The sequence below is a fragment of the Coloeus monedula genome, assembly GCF_965178545.1.
Source record: "Coloeus monedula genome assembly, chromosome: Z".
In the NCBI taxonomy this organism is placed as follows: domain Eukaryota; kingdom Metazoa; phylum Chordata; class Aves; order Passeriformes; family Corvidae; genus Coloeus; species Coloeus monedula.
This window is the reverse complement of record NC_138822.1, coordinates 45,742,149-45,762,326: the sequence shown is the minus strand read 5'-3', so window position 1 is coordinate 45,762,326 and position 20,178 is coordinate 45,742,149. Positions and strand designations below refer to the sequence as shown.

The following is a 20,178-nucleotide window of genomic DNA, read 5'->3' as shown; positions in this document are numbered from 1 at the left end:
ATGCATATGAATATGAAAAATTTTAAGATATTTACACAAATTCTTTTCTCAGCATCTTCCTACCCTATAAAAAAAGTTACTGTCCAATTTTCAGAATAAAAATTCTAAATGTTTACAGAGAAATGAAATTTTCCATCAGTTAGATATGCATAACCAAGATAAATATTAATAATTAGCAATTTAAAAATCAATATAGACATAAAAATTCACTGTAAGATGTCTTCTGATGATAATGATCCCAGCTTCATTACTGTTTTGTGACTGATTTTTAAGTTGAGGGTTGGGGGGGGGGGAGGGAACTTGGATTTTTTAAATTTTTTTTTTTATATTCCAATAACTTTTGGTTAAAACAGATATAATAACTTTAAGAAAAAAAGGCAACCACAAAAGTCAACTGACAAGAATTCACCGTGTACCAAGGTGAGCTTGTAATCACATAAGCCAACATTCTGAGGCAGATAATAATAGGCTAATAGCACAGCACAGGCAAAGAAGATACTTTCAGACTAAACCTGAAGATGTTTTCAACCTTTCAACATCCTGGAAAATCTCAGCTCCTGTGTGTTTATTGAGTGATTAAGGACAGCATGGTGCATTTTGACACTTGGAGTTAAAGTCAAGAAAAACATCCAACAGGCAGCAGGAAGTGAATATCATGTTGAGTTTGGATAGCTGCCAAAGTGCAGAGGGCAAAAAGCAAATGTAAGCAAAGATAACATCCAACACAGACCAGAAGGCAGTGATGTGTTGCTTCTGATGGTGTACAGAAACAACTGAACCTTAATTCAAGGAGGAAGAAAGAGAAGGAAGAACAATGGGTAGAACACAATTGATTTTAAAAAAGCTACGCATTCAAACAAACTGTCAAATGCACTGAACAACCTGGTCTGAGCTTTACAAAGATTAACCAGTTTCTTCCCTGTGCAATCTTGAAATACAGGGAAGCTACTGAAAAATTAAGGTGAAGACCAGCACTCCAGGCAGTACCTGAAACTTTCAGCTCTTTGCTTTTGTTAAAGCAAGCACCCTATTCCTCACCACACAGGACAAGCCATTACAAATACCTATAGTAAAACTAGAGCAAACCTGCTCTCATGCCAGCATAAGGCTACATCATGTATCTGAGAAACGTGCAGTAACTACCTCCATGCAGGTACCCACAACCCAAACACTCTCATGCACGTTTCATAACTACCAACAAGGTGACAGTAACCATATCCATAAACCTTATCCCCTTCCCTACAGGGTGGATTCAATTCTCAGTCCAATAAACATCACATTATGTTATCTTGCTTTTTCAAGTGTTCCAGGTCTAACTGAGCTGGAAAACAGTTTCCAAAGAGCCTTCTTTTTCTCTATGGCAGCTACTGGTCATGCTTGGCAATCTATGAAAAACTGCCAGCCATAAACAGTATTAAAGATAACATTACTTAGCAGATAAAGTTGTGCTCAAATGAAACATGTTAAAAGTCATTTAAAAATTCATAGTCCTCCCAAATGAACAGGAGAATTGAGCGAAGGAGCAGAACTTCATTATTAAGTAATTTTGTGCAGCTGACTAAACACTAGACATCTCAAAACATGCCAATAACAGTACAATCTACATGTGGGGTAAAAATGGAAGAAAAACTAAGCACAGAAACACAACTGCCATACATCCTGCATGTCTCTAGAAACAGGCACACAGTCCTCTTCCCCTCCACCTTTATTTTTAAGTAAAAAAGGGAGTCATCACTGTGGATGCTAAAAGGCAGGAGCAGAGGAATTTTCCGGTGAAACTATTCTTTGTCATAAGAGAGAAGCTACAGAAATCCAGCTTCTCACAGCTTCTCTGTGAAAGCTTTCGTTTCATGAGAACTGGATGGGCAACAGTTTGAGAAACTGTAAACCATTTCTGCACCTGCAGGTTGTTGTGAGAACAGTAGAATTGTTTTCTGTCTTGTGAGAATAATATTTGGAAATGGGTGGCTTACTGCTCAACCTATCACCTTGAGAGGCGGTGGGTCAATAGGCCAATCATGTAATTTCTCTTTTGCAGACCATGTTGTAAAGGTTATGGGTGATTAAATGAGGGTACTTCGGCCATACCTTACAACCTGGACGTATGTCGTGATTTTCGCTGTCTCTCTGGGGATAACAGCAACACATCTCCCTCACATATATATTCTCACTTGCCTCTACCTCTCATTACTTCTAAAAGACCTGCTACAAGAGTACTTAATGTTGTATGCTCAAGGGCCATGGGCTGTAAACTTTATAGCATCAATTACAGACCAACAGAATTGTATAAAATGAATAATATTAATTTGAAAAGACATGGCATGCAATACACACATGACACTTACAATGCAGTCATTGTCCCTAACTTTTTTAAAAAGAAGTTACAAAAAAGACAGAAAAACTGTAATACTGGAACACATTAAAAAAAATATATATATTGTTTGCTTACTAGATTTCAATTGAAAGTGACAGTCAGAAGAGCTCTCCCACCTCAGCTTTCTTTTTCCCTGCAAAAAGCAGCCCTGATGACAGCATAAAAGATACTATTAAGTGCTACCAGTCAAAGCTCCTGCTTTGAATTCTGCAGGATTCACACAATGAAATCTCCTACAGAGGCACAATCAATCCTCCAAGGAAAGATAAAAATTAGTATCTCACAATTATTTTATTTAGCAAATGAATCCAATAGCAGCTAGGAAACAATGATGTTCTTCCTTGCACAATGCTTTGCAGATCATCAACTTCAATAATCCTAAAACACTTCCCACTTGACAGTGAAAGTCTTATTTTAGCAAGTGAATTTTCCTGTCACTAGGCTACTCCATAAGATTGAAAAACTCCTGTGCCTCCACTTAATTTGTGGCTTGTTTTAGTACAGATAGACATACACAAGGAACTTGAAAGCAATCTCCATCTGCCTTACAAAGGAGGCAGAGAAAACATTCCTTCACTTGACTCTCTCATTTATGTTACCATTACACACAGCTTAAACCAGAAGTGCGCTAAGAGACTCTTCACAGTGTAGCCCCACAGTCATCAATGCAGTGAACAAGGGCAGGTAACACTGGTTTCAACAGATGAAAGCTTCACTCTACAGCAGCACACAGCTTCAAGTTTTTTTAGACATCGCCCTGATGGGCTAGACAGAAAGTACCACCAGTATTGAAAAGGGACCTGAAGGTTTGAAACAAGGTGCAGCTAAGGAAGGCACTGCTGGCATGAGGCAATCATGCTCCCTCTCTTCCTCCTACATTTGCTTGCTGCTGTGCTTTGAAACTTTTCAGAACAAGGGGGTTAATAGGTGCTATTGCATCTCTTGCTTTACTTTTACTTCTGGTCTCTTATCAGTTACCCACGTCCAAATCATGAGAGCGTTTCAAATTTACATGGTGCCTGCACATAAGCCTTATAAAAAACAATGTGCAGAAACACAGGCAGAGATTCAGGAGTTTGTCTTTCTGAAGTGCTATGCAGCAAGAAGGATAGGGTTTTTCAAGAAGAAAAGGTGGCATGGCAATGGTATTTCAGACTATGAAAGAATGAGAAAGGAAAGGTCTTGCAGGTGCTAAATCCTCCACAGAGAGCACCAGCACACAGCCCTCCTTCCAGTCAAAGCGGTCTTCTTTCAAAGGAGCATATGACTTTAAAGAAGTAATGACTACAGGGTTATCAGACAATATATGGGTTTCTCCATGATCATACTCTGCTAAGCAATTAGGTCAAACTGTGCTCTTGAAAATGAGTTAAGTGCAACTGAAGGTCTAGGAATGAAAGCATGCGGGGGAGATGAAGCAGAAAAGAAGTAGAAGGATTTAACTCTCAAGCACATGCAAAGCCCTTGCCAGAAAGAGGAGTTGCACTGTTGCTAGAACTTTATAGTGTGTGAAAGGAACATTCTTGGCACTGAAAAACTGGCATCTTGTGTACAAATAGAAAAAGTGTTCCAAGTTACAAGCTGTACACAGAAACAAAAAGGAACTTCTTCACATCCATGTGCTCACCAGTACTGTCTTATTCATTCTAAATTACTGTTTTGTCAATGGATTGATGTGGCTTAGTTGTCAGGCAAATAAGTAGATTTTTGTTACTTTTAACTAGAACAAAGAGATATTACATGCTTTTACAGAGTTCTGTAATTCTTTTTAAAAAAACAGATTCTTTTGTGTAAGCAGGAATTCTGACGTCAGATTCTTTTTCTTATATTCACATTTGAGTTTTGGAATGCAAATTTGAATGAGTAAAGTACTCTGGGTCTATGTTGACAGCAGATGTTCAGAGGAAGAGGCACACTGAAAAAGCTGGAAGCATTACTGAAGGTTTGATAACTCTGTTCTCCTGGAAACCCATGGATTACTGCAGATACAAAACAGAGACATACTATCAGCTTTACACATGGCTGTAAGAAATTGACAGAACTATTTTTCTGGAAGTAGCCAAAGACTAAATTCTCTTTCCTGCTTTTTCTAGTGCTTTGAACGGTTGAATAGGTGGGTGAGAGGCAAACACTAGACAGGCAGAGACAAAACCTTCCCTGCTTCCTGTATGTATATAAACAATTCAGCTCTGTCTCCAGTTTAATATTATCTATCCAGCAGTCACTTGTACAGTCTGGGTAACACCAAACATGCATACTTGTCACTGTGCCAGTAGACAAGACAAGAAATGCAAGTTATCAACGTTGCTGAAACTTTACACAAAACAGTGAGTAATGGTCAGACACTATTTTTATGCTGTCCAATCCAGTTACTGCCTAGTAAGAACAGCAATTACATTATTGGGGGGAAGGAAGGTGCAAAAAAAAAAGTTGTTGGCTATTCTTTTGTAAGCAAAAGCATAATATCTAAAGGCTGTGCAGTAAAACTTTTCACTGCTCAGGCGATAAACATTTTTCCATCATTCCTTGTTGAGAATTCATTTTATCATAGGATTAAATTTTACTTTAAAGTTTATCTAATATAGTTCAATGTGACACACAGGCGTTACACAGACAGTTTGAGAAGCTGAGAGTCATTTTTACAGTCTTCTCCATGGTATGTTCAATTTTTTTTTTTAATTTTTCTTTTTAACATGACACTAAGCAATACTGCAAAGCTCAAGAGCTCTTAGCTTTCCAGCATAAAGAGAAAAGTAGTGCTACACCACACTTTCACAACCACACTGTCTCTCCCACTTTCACAAAAGGAAATGTAGCGTTAGATTGAGTGAATCTCGGTATTCTTGGTTCTCTCTCAAGGGACACTTCTGAGTCACTAATCTTGACATGTGCATTGCTAAAAGGCAAAAAGTACTGACCCCTTCTAGAGGAATTTGGAGCTGCTCCTTTGCAGTGACAGTGGGAACAATAATAACTCACTGAATGTGGTGACATGACAAATGTAAGATGAACACAATCAGTGTGAGAGTGAACTCAGTCTGAACAGCAGTAGTCTTAATGTATGATTCTGGGTAAAACTTGAGGATGGTAAAAACAACACGAAAGTGAAAACGGAGATGTTCCTGTGCGTCAAATGCCTTAACAAAAGTACTCCAGAGATTATCAAACTACAAAACGTGAAGAGCTGGACAGCACTCAAGAAAATACTTCCAAATACAACCAAAGTCTACTCATAGACACAGAAGTTTAAAATACTGATATGAAGTCCATGTCAAAATGTAGTGGTATTTAATGTATAAGCTGGAGGAATGCGTATGGCTGCAAAACTTCCAAGGCAGCTGTATGTCAGCCATTTCCTATTAATGATGCCTGGGCTAGAGCTTGTAGAAACCCATTTGGTCTGAATACATGTACATCTGCTAAAGCCTTTTCAGAAAACATCTTATACTATGAAAAGCTGAGTACTCACACTTGGAAGCAGTTGAAGTAATAACTACATCTATAACATAAAGGAAAATGCCAAAAAAAAAAAAAAAGGGGAGATAAGGCAAAGAAAGCAAGAAAGCCACAGATTTTCAAGCAACTGCCATTCATGGTATTAAAAAGTACATGTACACATACAGGTACTTTAAGAATCAATGCCTAACCATAGCCATATAAATACAGAACTTACTATACCTTGCAAGCACTTAAGTAGAGTCTTAATGCTTCTACTGTTATTTAGTATTTCATTTTCCCCTTCTTTTGGGCTTTTCATGAAATTTGTAAACCAACTCAGCAATTAACATTAAATCATGAGTTAATCTAGCTAAATGTTTAAAGACACATGTGACGTAACTCTGACTCAGAACTGATTATAAAAGTTCAGTTATCACTAGCTCATAAAATCTTAAACCAGGAGACTGGTGTGAATATTAAAACATAAGAGCAGAACAAACATATGATTTTGGTGATGATAAAGACTGTTCTTCCTGATGTTTCATAACTAGTGTTTTGAGTTACACACTTCTCTTTTCAGCAACGGGTTCTGAAACATTCCTAAGGGGCTGTTTGTCCTTCAGCTTAGGGAAGAAAAGTCTAGTGATAATGCTTATCAGACCTCACTTGTCTCATCCACTCTTTCATCATAACGAACTGCCTTTCTTCATTTCACCTTTTCAGAAATTCTCTGTTTAGTAGTGTATGACCTATCATCTTAATGAGCAATAACACTGTGCCTATAAGCAGCATTCCTATGCAGATTTTGACTCTGGAAAGTATCTGTGTTGAATGGCCACAAAAAAACCCCACAGAAATTCCTCATCTTTACAGCTCAGCTGCACCTGCTAAATACATTGAACAATGCTAGTGTAAGAAAATGGTTTTTTCAGTATACTTGAAAAAAATAATTTAATACAGTCATGGTGTATGGATCAGTCAAACATTTGCTAGAAAAAGGATGAAATCTAATCACTAAGAGCAGGAGTGAGGATGGACTGCAAAGCTCCCAACAGGTTATACATCAGTTTTCCCTAGAAATTATACATATTAAAGGCATGGAAAGGATTTAAAGTTTGGTTACTTTCTATTTCTTCCAGGTATGAAGAATCACTAAAACCCACAGGTGTGTCACTAACCTTTTAGTATTAGAGCATAAGGAGAAACAACCTCCTTATGCTCCACAGAGGATGTCAGAGTAATTTTTTCTGTAGAAAAGTTCTGGATTTTCTCCTCCAATTATTAACTTGATGCTAGCTAAATATATAAGAAACTCACTGAGCTGTAAACACATCACTTAAGCCAGTGATGAAAATACTGCTTTTCTGTGACTTAAAGGCAGCTTTTAAAGATGATATAGCATTACAAACAAAGCAGTTTGTGTCACAAGCACAAATCTCATGCTAAGTGCCTTAGTAACTTTCATATACATTATGGTTTCATGAGCCACTATTTACAGCCAAGTAATTGTCTGCTTCCCCATATCTTCAGCTTTTATTCACAGCTATTCACTCTCAAAGACAAGCATGGGCACCTCAGAATTTAGAGCACCAAAAAAAAAAAAAAAAAAAATCCAAGTTGTCCCCTCTGACCCCTGAGCAAAGGAGGGCCTGTCTGGCTACCCTATGGCAGCTGCCACAGGAAAACATACTCAGACTGTGCTGTCACCAGTCTCATTGTCCAGGGTTAATCACAGTCAGGTTTTGCTTCCCAGTTCAGAGCAGCTCTTCCACGAGGTCTTAGCTGGCCAGACCTGCACGGTGCTGATGCAGAGCACAGAGGGCTCAGGCTTTACAGCGTGCTTTAGTAGGCTGAGCCAGTAACTGTCACAAACAGAGACTTCCCCATCCCACTGGCCATGCATTCCCATGCTGTGCTGGCGGCTGGCACTGATCCTTGTCTGACATGCCCACGTTGACCCAGTTTGGGGAGCTCAGTCTTAATTCCCTCCCGCTTCCAGGCTGTGCTCACGATGGTGCCAGTGCTAGCACAGGAGAATGCCGCTCACTGGGTGAGGAACAGGACCATCCCATTCTCTGACCCTTGCACTAGGCTGGCTTAGCCTCCCCGGGTGGGCTTGCAGGCAGGCAGGGCAGCACTGACCAGGAACTAACACACCCTTAGGAGGAACAGTAATGTAAAAGTTTCTTTCTCGAGGAACAAAAGAGGCTGCAGAAGTAGACCAGCTTTGCAAGATAGAATCTGGAATGGTTTGTTCTTCACCTAATGTTAGACCTGGCAGCAAAACCAGGAAAAGAGATATCCTTCTTTTAGGCAAGAATGTGAAGTAAATAGTATCAGAAGGCCCTTTCAAATAAAAAGCCATGAGAAAAGATGAGACATAAGGCACTGAGCCATTCCCTGATGTGCTTTCCTTTCCCAGGGAATCAATGGCAATTCTACACAGATGGCCCTGCTCATGGAGATAAGAAAATACTGCCAGACAGATAATATACCAACAAAGTCAGCACTTCCATACCAAAATGTTTGAAGTCTGTATTTGCAAGGAATAAAAACCACAACAAAACACAAACACATGCACACAAACCCAAAGCAAACAAAACAAAATCCCTAATAGAAAAAGAAAGCTGAAGGAGAGAAGTTGAAATATCTATCTCTAGGATTACATCTGCATCAGCTTCCTTAAAGGTAACAGGAGCCAAGTGTCCCAACAAAGCAGTCTGAGTTAGCAAGAAGAGAGGTATCGAAAGATAAAATTTGTTACCATTCAAGATTCTCATATACTGTTTTCTTATATAATAATAAACTCCCAGTCTTGTTGACGGAGTTATTCAATGTTGAGTTCTTGGCCTCAAAGCTGTAGGACCCAAGTAAGACACACACACACGTATTATTTTCCCCTGTGGACAAAGAGGTGTTGTGGTTTGACACTGGCCAAACACCAGGCACCCATGAAAGTCACTCACTCACCCTCCTCTGCCACAGCTGGGCAAAGGAGAGAAAAATCAATGAAGTATTCATGAGTTAAGGACTGGGAGAAAACACTTCAAGGGCAAAACAGGCTCAATGTAGAGATACAAAGTGAATTTATTGCTAACAGAATCAGAGGAAGATAATGAGAAGTAAAATAAGCCCTTAAAACACCTTTTTCCCCCAGCCCCTCTCTCCTTCCCACTGACAGCATAGGGTACAGGGCAGGGGGGGTTTGGTCAGTTTGTCACCCAAGGTTTTCTTCCGCTGTGCAGGGAGAGAAATCCTTCCCCTGCTGCGTCATGGAGTCCCTCCCACAGGAGACAGTTCTCTGTGAACTTCTCCAGTGTGGCTCCAATCTTACAAGCAACAGTTCTCCCAAAACTGCTGCAATGTGAACTCCCCCCATGGGCAAACAGTCCTCCCAAAACTGCTGCACCGTGGGTCTCTCTTTCCACGGGGTGCAGCCCTCCAAGGACAGGCTGCTCCAGCCTGGAAGCAGGGACCCCCTCTCTCCACCGGGTCTTCCACTGGATCACAGCCCCCTCCAGGCATCCACCCGCTCCAGCACAGGCACCTCCCCCACAGGCTGTGGATGGATCTCTGCATTCCCTGTGGATCCCCATGGGCTGTGGATGGATCTCTGCATTCCCTGTGGATCCCCATGGGCTGCAGGGGCCCAGCTGCTTCACCATGGTCTTCACCACGGCCCACAGAAGAATCTCGGCTCCAGCACCTGGAGCACCTCCTCCCCCTCCTCCTCTGACCTTGGTGTCGCCGTGTTGTTTCCCTCACATGTTCTCACCTCTTCCTCTTGTGCACTTTGTTTTGATTTTCTTCTTAAATGCATTATCACGGAGGTGTCACCAATCTCTCTAATTGGCCCAGCTTTGGCCAGCAGCATGTCCATCTTCAAAGCCGTCAGAGATTGGCTCTGCTGGACATGGTGGAAGCTTCCAGCAGCTTCTCACAGAAGCCACCTCTGTGGCCCCCTGCTACCAAAAACCAGGCTGTGCAAAACCAACACAAGGGGGGAAAACCCACACCTTGTCACCCACTAAACTTGGCAGAATAATTTAACCTGGCAGAATAAGTTAATTGTAAACCACATCAGAATACAACATTATCCCTAAACACAGAAGTTAGCTGCACTCAGTTATACCTACACAGCCAGGCAAAGTAAGCACAGTGCCAAATAACACACACCACAAAGGATACACATGATTTGAAGTTTTATGAATTGGCTTTCTTAGTCTCCTTTAGAAATACAGGATTACGAAATACCATATCAGCAGTGCAGTTCAGTCCTCTTCTCTAAAAACTTCAGCAGAGACAATAGGGGAGAAGAGATGAGTGTCTCCATACCACTTCTCTATAAGCACCAGACAGTTAAAACTCACCAGATTCCAGAAAATGAACAGCCTTTCTCTGTCCCATAAGAATAACAACTTCAGAACACTACAGGTCCAACAGACTGTGATCTGGGGAAAACGTCCCTCTGCTATCAGTTCCCATGGCATGAAAGCAGGTACTCTAAGTGCATACTTCTACAGGCACACCTAGCCAGTACCTTAAAGCTAGGACAACCACTGACACTTGAGAGAAGACTGAGGAAAAGGTACAAGGGCCCAGAAGCCAATTTACATACCAGGCAGAAAGCAGGACTCCAAGTAACTTGTGAAAATTTGGAAGCACACCATTAATTGCTGACAAATAAAGTCATAGCGGAAATAAAATATTTCCAGTACACAGGTTCAGTTACAGGCTCTTAGCATCCCGTTTAGGCAAGAAGTGCACAGACAAATGCTATTGCCCCAAGTAATTTTTATTCTTTCCAAAACCTCACTCCTCTGCATAATTCAAAACAAAAATCTCAAACTACACCTTTCAATCAGTATGTAAAGACAGTTATAATTTACACTGACTATGAAATTTCCAAAGCTTTGGACATTTCCCCATAAGTTCATGACTACCCAGTAAGGTATTTTCCTTTCTGTTAAATACAGGCAGGACCATCTGAGCTTCATAACAAATGGAGACATGCACCTGCAAGCAGACGGTACTGGGGAAGACTTGCTCTAGTAGAGTGGCACACCACTGCACAGGGTCCCTGCTGCTGGTGGTCAAGGCACCCACGTTGGCTGGGCAGCCACACAACCATGCTTCCTCCTCAACACTACTGCCTCTGGAAGCAGAAATGGTTTGGCACATCAGCTTGCACAAACAGGAGGGAATAAGGGGAAGGAAATTAAACTTCTAAAATCAAGAGAACAAGGCTGCAGACCACCATGTGGATTACTCAGTGTAGTGTTTTACAGCAATCCTAAACCCTGTGAGCTATTCTGGGACTGGGTGAAATGCATCTATTACAAGATATTCCCTCCAACATGGACGTGTGCCACAACCAAAAAAAACCCACAAAACTCTGACATGCCAATAATACTGCACTTCTAGTACAATAGGACATCTTCAAGGACTGCAATATGCCTGGAAACATTGAAAGAGAGTGTTAAAACTGATCTAAGATATCAACAATGACTGTATCCTTATCAACCTTCTCCTTTTCCAGTACAGTATCATGCAATTCTTTCCTTTAATGTTACAAGCTAAATCTTGATACAATTTAGATTCCCTGTTCAGACTGGTCTCATTTCAAAAGGTCCCATAAGGTCATTTTCCTTGAGGCAAGCAGCCTTTCAATTCCAGCCTGCAGAATCATCTGTGAATGTAAATGTAGTTTCCAAAGTTTCTTTGTTTCACCCATCATTTTAATTTTTCCAGCATATTAAGAATATCATACCACTCCAAGCATAGTGGTGCAAGCTAAATGTACTGAAGCCTAAAGTCTTCTTTCCACAGCTTCACCACCTTAGCTTAGCATCTGTTCTTCACTTTAGAAAAAGACAGCAGCAATCTCTTTGAAATGAAGGGACAAGACCCGCAAGTAACATGTGAAGGAGGATGTAGCAAGGTTTGCAAGGATATGGAGACATACCTGCCCCTACAACTCATCTCTGTCATTAGTCTGTTCCATAACAGGACCAAAAGCAAGAGGAATGTCACCCAACAACTGACCAAAATGTGCAGGCTCCACTCCTCCTGTATCATCTCCTAGACAAGATCTGAGAGTTTAGCAACATCACCTATATTAGACTGCTTGGCACCGGACTTTGTACCCAGTTCTGCAAAATTTCACACGTTATGCCAAAATTCACTGCATAAGGTAGACATGCAACAAAATAGTAAAGGCTTGAAGATCTTTAGGCTTTGTCTACACTTTTCTCAGCTTCACCCATCTCAGCCATGAACTCATCACAGTTAAGTATGACCTACTATACTGCGTGGCAAGTCAATGAATGCTGTTCAGGTTTAGTGTATAATCTTCCTTTGTGTCACGTATCTTCCTGCAAGGGGGTCAAAACACAGTTTGAGAAACAAGTTTTATTTGAGACAGAGCTCCTACAAAGCCACTACCATCCAGGAAACAAGCTGCTGAGCCACTGCTTTAACCAGCATAATTTCTTCATAATATAAAGTTGTATCAACAAGTTGCACAATTTGTTTGTTTTAACCAAGCCATTTAAAAACAGAAAGACACGTGGACATTAAGCCAGGGTCTCACAAGAAACACGCAATCTCCTCCTTGTACAGCTTTGAATACCTCTGACAAACTGCAACAACCGTTCGTGACGATTACTCCAGAACTGTTGCACCACCCACAGTTCTCCTAATTTCCAGCTTAAACATCCTTGTTGTCGGTTTATGTTCAGTGCTTTCAGCTGATCTGAGAGTATTCACCTGCCATAAATTAGATATAAGGTGGGGTATTTTTCCTGTTTGACAGCAGCACTACATTAATAAAAGGAACCCAGCCTGAAACAAAACAACCTACACAGAAACACACAGCAGAGGAAAGAGATACTGATCCTTTCAACCACCAACTCTGCAGCCTGAGCTTTGAACAAAGCTCTCATGAAAAGGCAGTGTCAGCCTCCCCTTCCTAGGCTAAAAGGGCCAACTTCTGTTCAGTACACGTAACTCCAGCAGAGAAACTGACATACTCAAACATCTGTAAAGGGAGAAAATGGGGAGGAAAAAAAACAAACACCAAAAAAACCCCATAAGCACAGAAGGAAAGCCCAGAAGGACAGATTGAAGTTTCAGCACGCCCCTAACATGCCTGCTCTGGTACTGATCATGCCTCACTGAGCCTGGCTAGAAGAAAAATCAGACAAGCATTTTTATCTGCTTCCTGATGAGTTTAGATTTACAAAGATTTGTGCATTTAAACTGCAGAATAATCAGCAAGCTGTAGTTTTTATTACACTGTATTTTAAAAGACATACAAAGCAGTCCTTCTTTTCCCCCAGAGAGAGAAATAAAGTAAGCAGGACCAAGTTATACCCAAAAAAGCATCAGCATTTCTTGTGCTTTTCACAAAGCAAACCTCTCAGCACATTTTATACGGCAGTAATTGTCACCAGTGGCACTGTATGGTGACAGCTCTTGCACCCTGCGTCATCAGCAGCTTGCAGGTTATTGTGCATTTGTGAAAAGGAAACATTTTGAGGCATGTCTGGAAGGCAAAGTGACTTGAGATGCATCATTTCTGCAACCATGCTTTCCAGTTAAGAAACCTTCCTTTTCAATATCCATGCAGCCACCAAAGCCAGGACTTACAGAAAAGCATGGAACAACCAACTTCTCCTCTGAGGATTGACAAGACTGATAAAACATGTACATGGTTCACAACCAGCACAGAAAGGGTTATTTGATGTAATTTGAATTCTACAACTTTCAATTCTTCAAATAAAAACAAAAGAGCATACAAAGGCATCAATCAAATAGGTTTCCTGGTCAAATAGGGGCTTTGTTGTGAACATTTTCAGAGTTCCTTCTGAGGTGAGGTCCTTTTCCCTGAAAAACTTATATAGTCCACTCAATTTAATTAATTATCATGTACTACTAAAATCTGAATAAAGTAGTTATAAAAACAGTGAATTACATACTTGCAATATTTATCACCGTGCCTGTATGAATAACACAGGAAATGGCACCGCAGAGGTCTGCACCTTCTGCTTCTTCAGAGTTTAACCACTTAACTGCTGTATGAGAAGGAAGGTTAACAATGGCTTAAAATGGAGCAATGGAGATGAACTTACAGCAAGAAAACCCAAGGAAACAGAAACTGGAAATTTCAATGTACCACAGTTAAGAATTTTATAGCTTACATGCAACAGTTTTAGCCTTATGACACCATCTTTCACATTGCTCCTTCCCTTCCCCCACACGACTTTCTGATAATTCATAGGAAAAAATGTTACACTATAACATCATTAAAGATGGTTGTCAGGGTTTTAAATGTGACTGTTTTGAAAGGAAGTATCACCTGAAATGAGTTTCACATCCTATAAATCTCACAACAGAGCCTGATAATACTGACACAATTTTAGTACATGAGATAGCCAGCAAGGTTAGCTTAGGTTGTCAAGCCTGAAAAGTGCCATAAAGGTCAAATTCTGGTTGCCATCCAAGTTTATTTGGGTTTTTTTCAGAGGTTTTACTTTTCTCCCAATACAGAGGTGCAATGTAGTTACAGTTACGGTGTTTGGATAGATGACAAGCAGCCTCCACAGCTGTAGAAAGCAGTGCTACCAAAAACTGGTATCTGAATAACGAAAAACACATACATTCATGCACATATATATATTTATATATTTGTATATTCAGCCTTGAATATATTCCTTGCTTACTATGGAAATAATTTTCCAGGGAAAAATTAAAAAATAATCTTTTTTCACTCAACTCTGAAAGGTAGAGGAACATTTTACAGAATGTAAATACATACTTGCATAGCTCTCTATTCTCTGTTATCAACATCTTCAGCATGTTATCCTAGGCATTTTTCTCTCACAACTGATAAAGCGATTGGGTACATTAGGTAGCAGGGTTAGCTTGCTGCTTTCTACTCTTAGCACCTCTGCTTAGTGAGCTACCAAGCAGAGACAGAGCAGTCTCTGAAACTGGCAAGATTCAGTGTAGCTTTCCTTCAACAAGTTACGAGTGTTCCCCTAGTGAGTCCAACAGGTCCAAATAAGTTTAACATTCAAAATTGTTAGATACCTCTTCCTACTTTCTGAATCAAGAAGAACCTAAAAAGTGTGAACCACAGTGCAATGCAAATACCATTCTTCAATTCCAAAACTTTACCATAGCAGTCTGCATCTCTTTTAGAAAGCACATGAAAGCTTGAAAGAAAATAAAACAACCAAAAAAACCAAATGTGGGTGTTGGTGATGAAGGAAGAAGGAGCTGTCTATACAATCAGGAACTCACAGACAAACACAGTGTGTATTTATAACACAGCTTTAGTTACTTCTCCCTAAAATTTTTTAAGCAACATCACATTTCTATATACTGTATGAATTCCCAAGTAAGGCCAGTCATGGGAGGTAAAAACATACTTTGAAAACTTTCATGTGCTTTGAAGGTCTTTACTTGCTTGCTCACCATAGTAAGGTTTTTAATACTGCTGAACTTGAATTCCTGACTTTTGGGCAGACTGAAGTAAAAACACTGCAGCAGGGTATTTAAAATGCGCAGTCACACCACCTGCAACTGCAGGCAGAATTAAAATGACAAAATAGCTTTTAGCAAATTTGTTGCTCTTCCATGATAATGTTTACCACCCCTTGAAACTTCATGGTTAGATGATTATTTAACGCATCTGCAAGTAGCCTGCATCTGAACAAGTAACACATGTAATTTCAAATCTCTAAGATGGAAAACAAAAAAAAGTGTATGCAATGCACCATACATCAATCAAGAGAAATCTTCTTATATGTTCTAAAGATAGCATTAGATCCATAAGTCTCACAAGACTGCTTTGGTACAAAATCTCAAGATAAACCAACCTGAACAGCCATGAACTTGTCAGAGGAAATCATGTACAGGCAAGAAAAATAAATAAGGAAGATTCTATCCATATTCACAATCCCAAATTTCTTTTTTCTAATTCTCCCTAGACATAAATGAAAATGAACTAATGACCAGAACAAAACTCAGACATGTCGGTAACAGGACTGTGATTGTTTATTACATTTTCTGCAAAAGCATGGTAAAATATCAGAAAACTAGAGAACACTTTTTTTTTTTTTTTGGTCCAGGAACACCATCATCCCCTTCTCCTTATTTCCAACAACCCTAGGTTTTACGCTAAGCAATACTTAAACCTCCTTTACTGCTTTCCATCAAAAATTTAATTTACACAGCCCATTTGCTTTCTTCAACACACCTTTCTTATTCAAATGACTTTTTATTCTAGTGACGGTCAGAAGTATTGTAATGTAACAAAGACTTAAATAATTTACAAGGGAAAACAGTGCAGATTATTAAAATACCTGAGTATTTGCATCTTCACTGAGCTTTCTCAAAAGGCAGGTTGGCCTAGGAACTTTTCATTCAAACACAACTCTGTCAATGAAAACTCACCTGTTAATTAATTCACCTTGTTTGTTTCATGCCTGCAGCTAAGTAAGAAGAAGTAAAAGCATTCTTCCAAGAGAAGGAGAAAAATCAGCTGATTTTGCAAAATGGAAACTTTCATCATTGCTTGAAGTATTAATTCACAATTTGTGTGCCCAAATGAATACAGGAAATTTTAAAGTCAACGGTGTTTTTAATATTCACTGGTTTTTGAGTTTTGAGCCTCAGGGTAACTACATTTATATGTAAACCTAACCGTCAGAAACATGCTAAGGGGTAGTGAGGAATGGAAAGTGACAGATTTACAAGAAAGTAGTTTGTGTAACCCTAGAAACTGAAGTTCAAAAACAAGTTTAAAACACCACTGAAATAAACCATACAACAACCCTCTTGAGGTTTGCTTACTCTTACGGTTTTATGCCAACGTTTCACACTGGGATAATCCTGGTTTCTTAAAATGATGCTGAAGTGAAAGCTTTGGCCCTTTTAAGTAACTAAATTCCATTTTTAAAGCAAAAGCCCTGTCAAACATTTCACAATGTTTAACCATCCACTGGTATTTTCTCACATATGTAGATAAAATTGATGAGGTTCTTAGATGCCTTTACCCTTTTTCAAGTGAAAACTAGAGTAGATTCTAACATTCTTTAAAATTCATAAAACTCGGCAAGTTTAGACTGCATGCCAAGCTTATATAGCCATTGGATGGATCAACCCCTCAGTGTTGTAATACCCTGTTGGTAAGTGAGCAAATGAAGATACCATTTTTAAACTGAATGCCATTACCTAACACTCTACAAATTTGAAACCCTCCATTTGTTCTGGGTTTTTTGGTTGTTGTTTTACTACCTAATGTTTTCAGTGTTTGCACTTCCCATACTGTAAAAATGAAATGCCTGCTCTCCACTGCTGTGTTCTGGAGCTTGTGACTTGCAAAGAACATTTATTTGGAAAAGAACTCTACATATTTAAACATTTCTTATGTAATTGGCCTAAGGGCAATTGCTCTATTTCATAAATATGTATTAGGGACCAAACATTGCACTGACACTCCCTCTTTAAAAAAAATACAAGAGAAGTTACATAAACCTTAACACTTTCTAAATTTGCATATTGACATTGTCTTCTCTCTGAAGAGCCTTAAAACCCCACAATATATCTGTGTCTTCATTTTCTTCTATAAAGTCAATCATTTATCAGTACCTGTAAGTACAACAATGGTTTTATTTTTAATAGTCCAGAAACCTAAACCTGATTTTGGAACACTATGTATTCTTGTCACAAAGAATGGAAATCAAATAAAACAATATTACATGCCAAAAAAAAAAAAAAAAAAACCAAAAAAAAAAAAACCAACCAAAAAACACCACAGACCACAAAATCCAAACTTATGCTTTAGCATGATGACACTTCTTCCTATCAAGTTATCCAGCAAATTAGTATTACTTCACATTCTGGATGTATGAAAATGCCAACCCAGAACACTATGTGGAAATAGAAGTACATATTTATTGCCAAAGTCACATCAACAAACTTGTATATAAATGGGATGAAGTTTATTGGAAATACAGTGCAATTAACTTTCTTATAATGTGGGGGGCTTCTTGGTTGGTTGGTTAGTTGTGGGTTGGGTGTTTTGGTTATTTTTTGATTTTAAGAAATCATGAAATATTTCTAAGTTCCTGCCTATTCAAGCACCTCGTTCACAACATTTGCTATGACTGGACACTTCACTGGAAAGGTATGCGCAGGTAGATATGGGAGCATCTGCTCCATGTATACTGAATGCCCTGTGTTAATTGAACACTGATCCTATGCTTTGAAATCACCAAGATGAACACTTGAAAAGGATTCTGCCATGTTGGTTTGCTAGAATGCCATTGGCTTCTAGAAGGGGCAAAGAAGAGGAAAAGGACTCTCATGTAACACAATCCAGTGTTTAAACAGTTTTAAAACACGGAAAGCACTGAAAAAACAAGGCATGATTAATAGTGTGAGCTCGGAGGAGCTCACAACTACACAGCGTTCAAGAATCAAGGTTCAAGCAGGCAGCTCTGCATCTGCAGCACTCTGCTCACATCCCTTAATCCGACTTCCAGCTCCAACAGCGATGCTCAGACAGCGATCTTCACCACAATAGTATCGATAAAATACTACTCTCACTTCTCTAATCCCGTTCTTAAAGAAAAACCCAACACGCACTACAAACATAGTCCTTCACACTATGAACAATGCAAACTTCTCTCCTTTCAGCCCAGCCCGTTTCCAGTTCCCCGCCCGGCGAACAGCAGCGAGCCTCGCAGTGCCACAGCTGCGCCGCCGGCAGCAGCTTCGCCCCTACGCGCCGCACAGCACCCGGGAGGGCGTCGAGCTGAGCAGGCACCACTTAGGAAATGTCCCTGTCCAAAAATCTCATCAAACCCGTATTAAAAAGGCAAAGACACGCTAACTTCAAATCCAACGCCCTTTTCCATCTTCGGGCATCTCAGACAAAGTGGAATGGCAACGCGGGTGCGAGCCTGTCCTCACCCCTTGCCCCGCCGAGCTCAGCAGCCACGGCTCCATCCGCCCGCACCCACCTGCCAAGGTCCTCGCCCGTCTCGTAGTGCTCCTCCAGGTTCTCCTGCCGGAACACCGTCATGGTCGCCGCCCGCCGCCGGCTTCAGCCCCTGCTCGGCGCCCTCATCACCAGCGCCCCGGAGCCGCCCCGCGCTCGGCTGCGCGCCCTGCGGAGGAGCGCGGAGGTGAACGCCCCTGCCTGCGGTCCCTCCCGGCGCCGGGGGCGCTCCCCGCCCTCCTCACCCGCGAAGGAAGCGGCACCCGCGGGCCGAAGGGCACCTCCCCTGCCCCTGCCCGAGCGCCGGGAGAAGAAAGCGGCTCCCGGCGCCCCCGCCCCTTCCCCGGCAGCGGCAGCCCCCAGCTGCCCTGGCGGCCACCGGAGCCCAGCCGCCCGCCCGCTGCATTCCTCAGTGGCTCCGTTGCCCTGTCAACCGGGACGTGCCTCCAGGCCTGCGGCAGGAGCCCCCCCGGACATCCCCGCAACCCGACGCCGGGCGAGGCGGGGGATGCCCTCCGCGCCGCCGGGCCGGGGCTAGCGGCACCGGTTCTCCGCTCGCGCGGCGCCACCCGCTTACCCTCCCGCCGCTCCTGCGGCTGCCGCGGCTCCCGCCGCTCCGCGCCCTGGGAAGCGGCGACAGCGCCGCGGCCGCTCCCGGCCGGCGCGCAGGCACTCGCGGAGTCGCGGCGCGGCCAATGAGGAGCGGCCCGCCCGCCGCGCCGCCCTCCGCCCCTCGCCGCGGCCTCCCGCCCCTGCCCCGCCGCCGCCGCCGCCGCCGCTCGCCCCGGCCAGGTGCGCCCGCCCCACCCCTCCCCGCTCGGCACGGCCCGGCACGGCGAGCCCGCGGTGGCGGGACCCGCCCAGCGCGGCTCTGCGGGCGGCTCCCGGCACGGCCATTGTGTGCGCGCCCGCCGGCCGCGCCCTCCCGCAGCCCGCGCCTCCGCCCGCCCCGCGCCCCGGGCAGGGTGAGCTGGGGCCGGGCTATCTGAGAGGCTGGAGACTGCTGCCACCCGCTGCTGGCACCCTGCTCTACCAAAAAAGCGGTCCCCACCCCGGCGCTCGCCCCGTGCGGAGCCCCGGGCCGCGCCAGCAGCTCCGATCTCAGAAGGGCAGCTGTAGCCTGGCACACGCGCCCACCCCGGGCACACCGAGTGTTCCCGGCCCGCACGGAGAAGGGAGCCTCTGCCGCTGGCAGCACTCTCAGGCACCTCAGAAAGCAAATGCTTACGTGCTGTTTGGAGGTATTCTCTTATTTTTAAAATACAAGATACAGTCTACTCTCTCTACATAGTGTTGCACCTTATATTTGATGTTTCCTGTCCTCTTAAGTGCTGCTGCTGCTTCTCCGGCTCAG

General features: G+C 42.2%; 1 protein-coding gene across 1 annotated transcript in view; it reads right to left on the bottom strand.

Annotated features, from left to right (window-relative positions):
• Nucleotides 1–19,469, bottom strand: part of DAPK1 (death associated protein kinase 1) — a gene marked incomplete at its 3' end in the record, with an annotated part of 86,627 nt that extends 67,158 nt beyond the window's left edge. Inside the window, exons 1-2 of the mRNA XM_082300902.1 lie at nt 19,402–19,469; nt 18,847–18,993 (exon numbers count right to left, since the gene is read on the bottom strand). Of these exons, the coding sequence (XP_082157028.1) occupies nt 18,847–18,908 (62 nt within the window). The 5' untranslated portion in view covers nt 18,909–18,993; nt 19,402–19,469. The remainder of the gene's footprint in view (nt 1–18,846; nt 18,994–19,401) is intronic.
• Between the last annotated feature and the right edge of the window lie 709 nt (nt 19,470–20,178).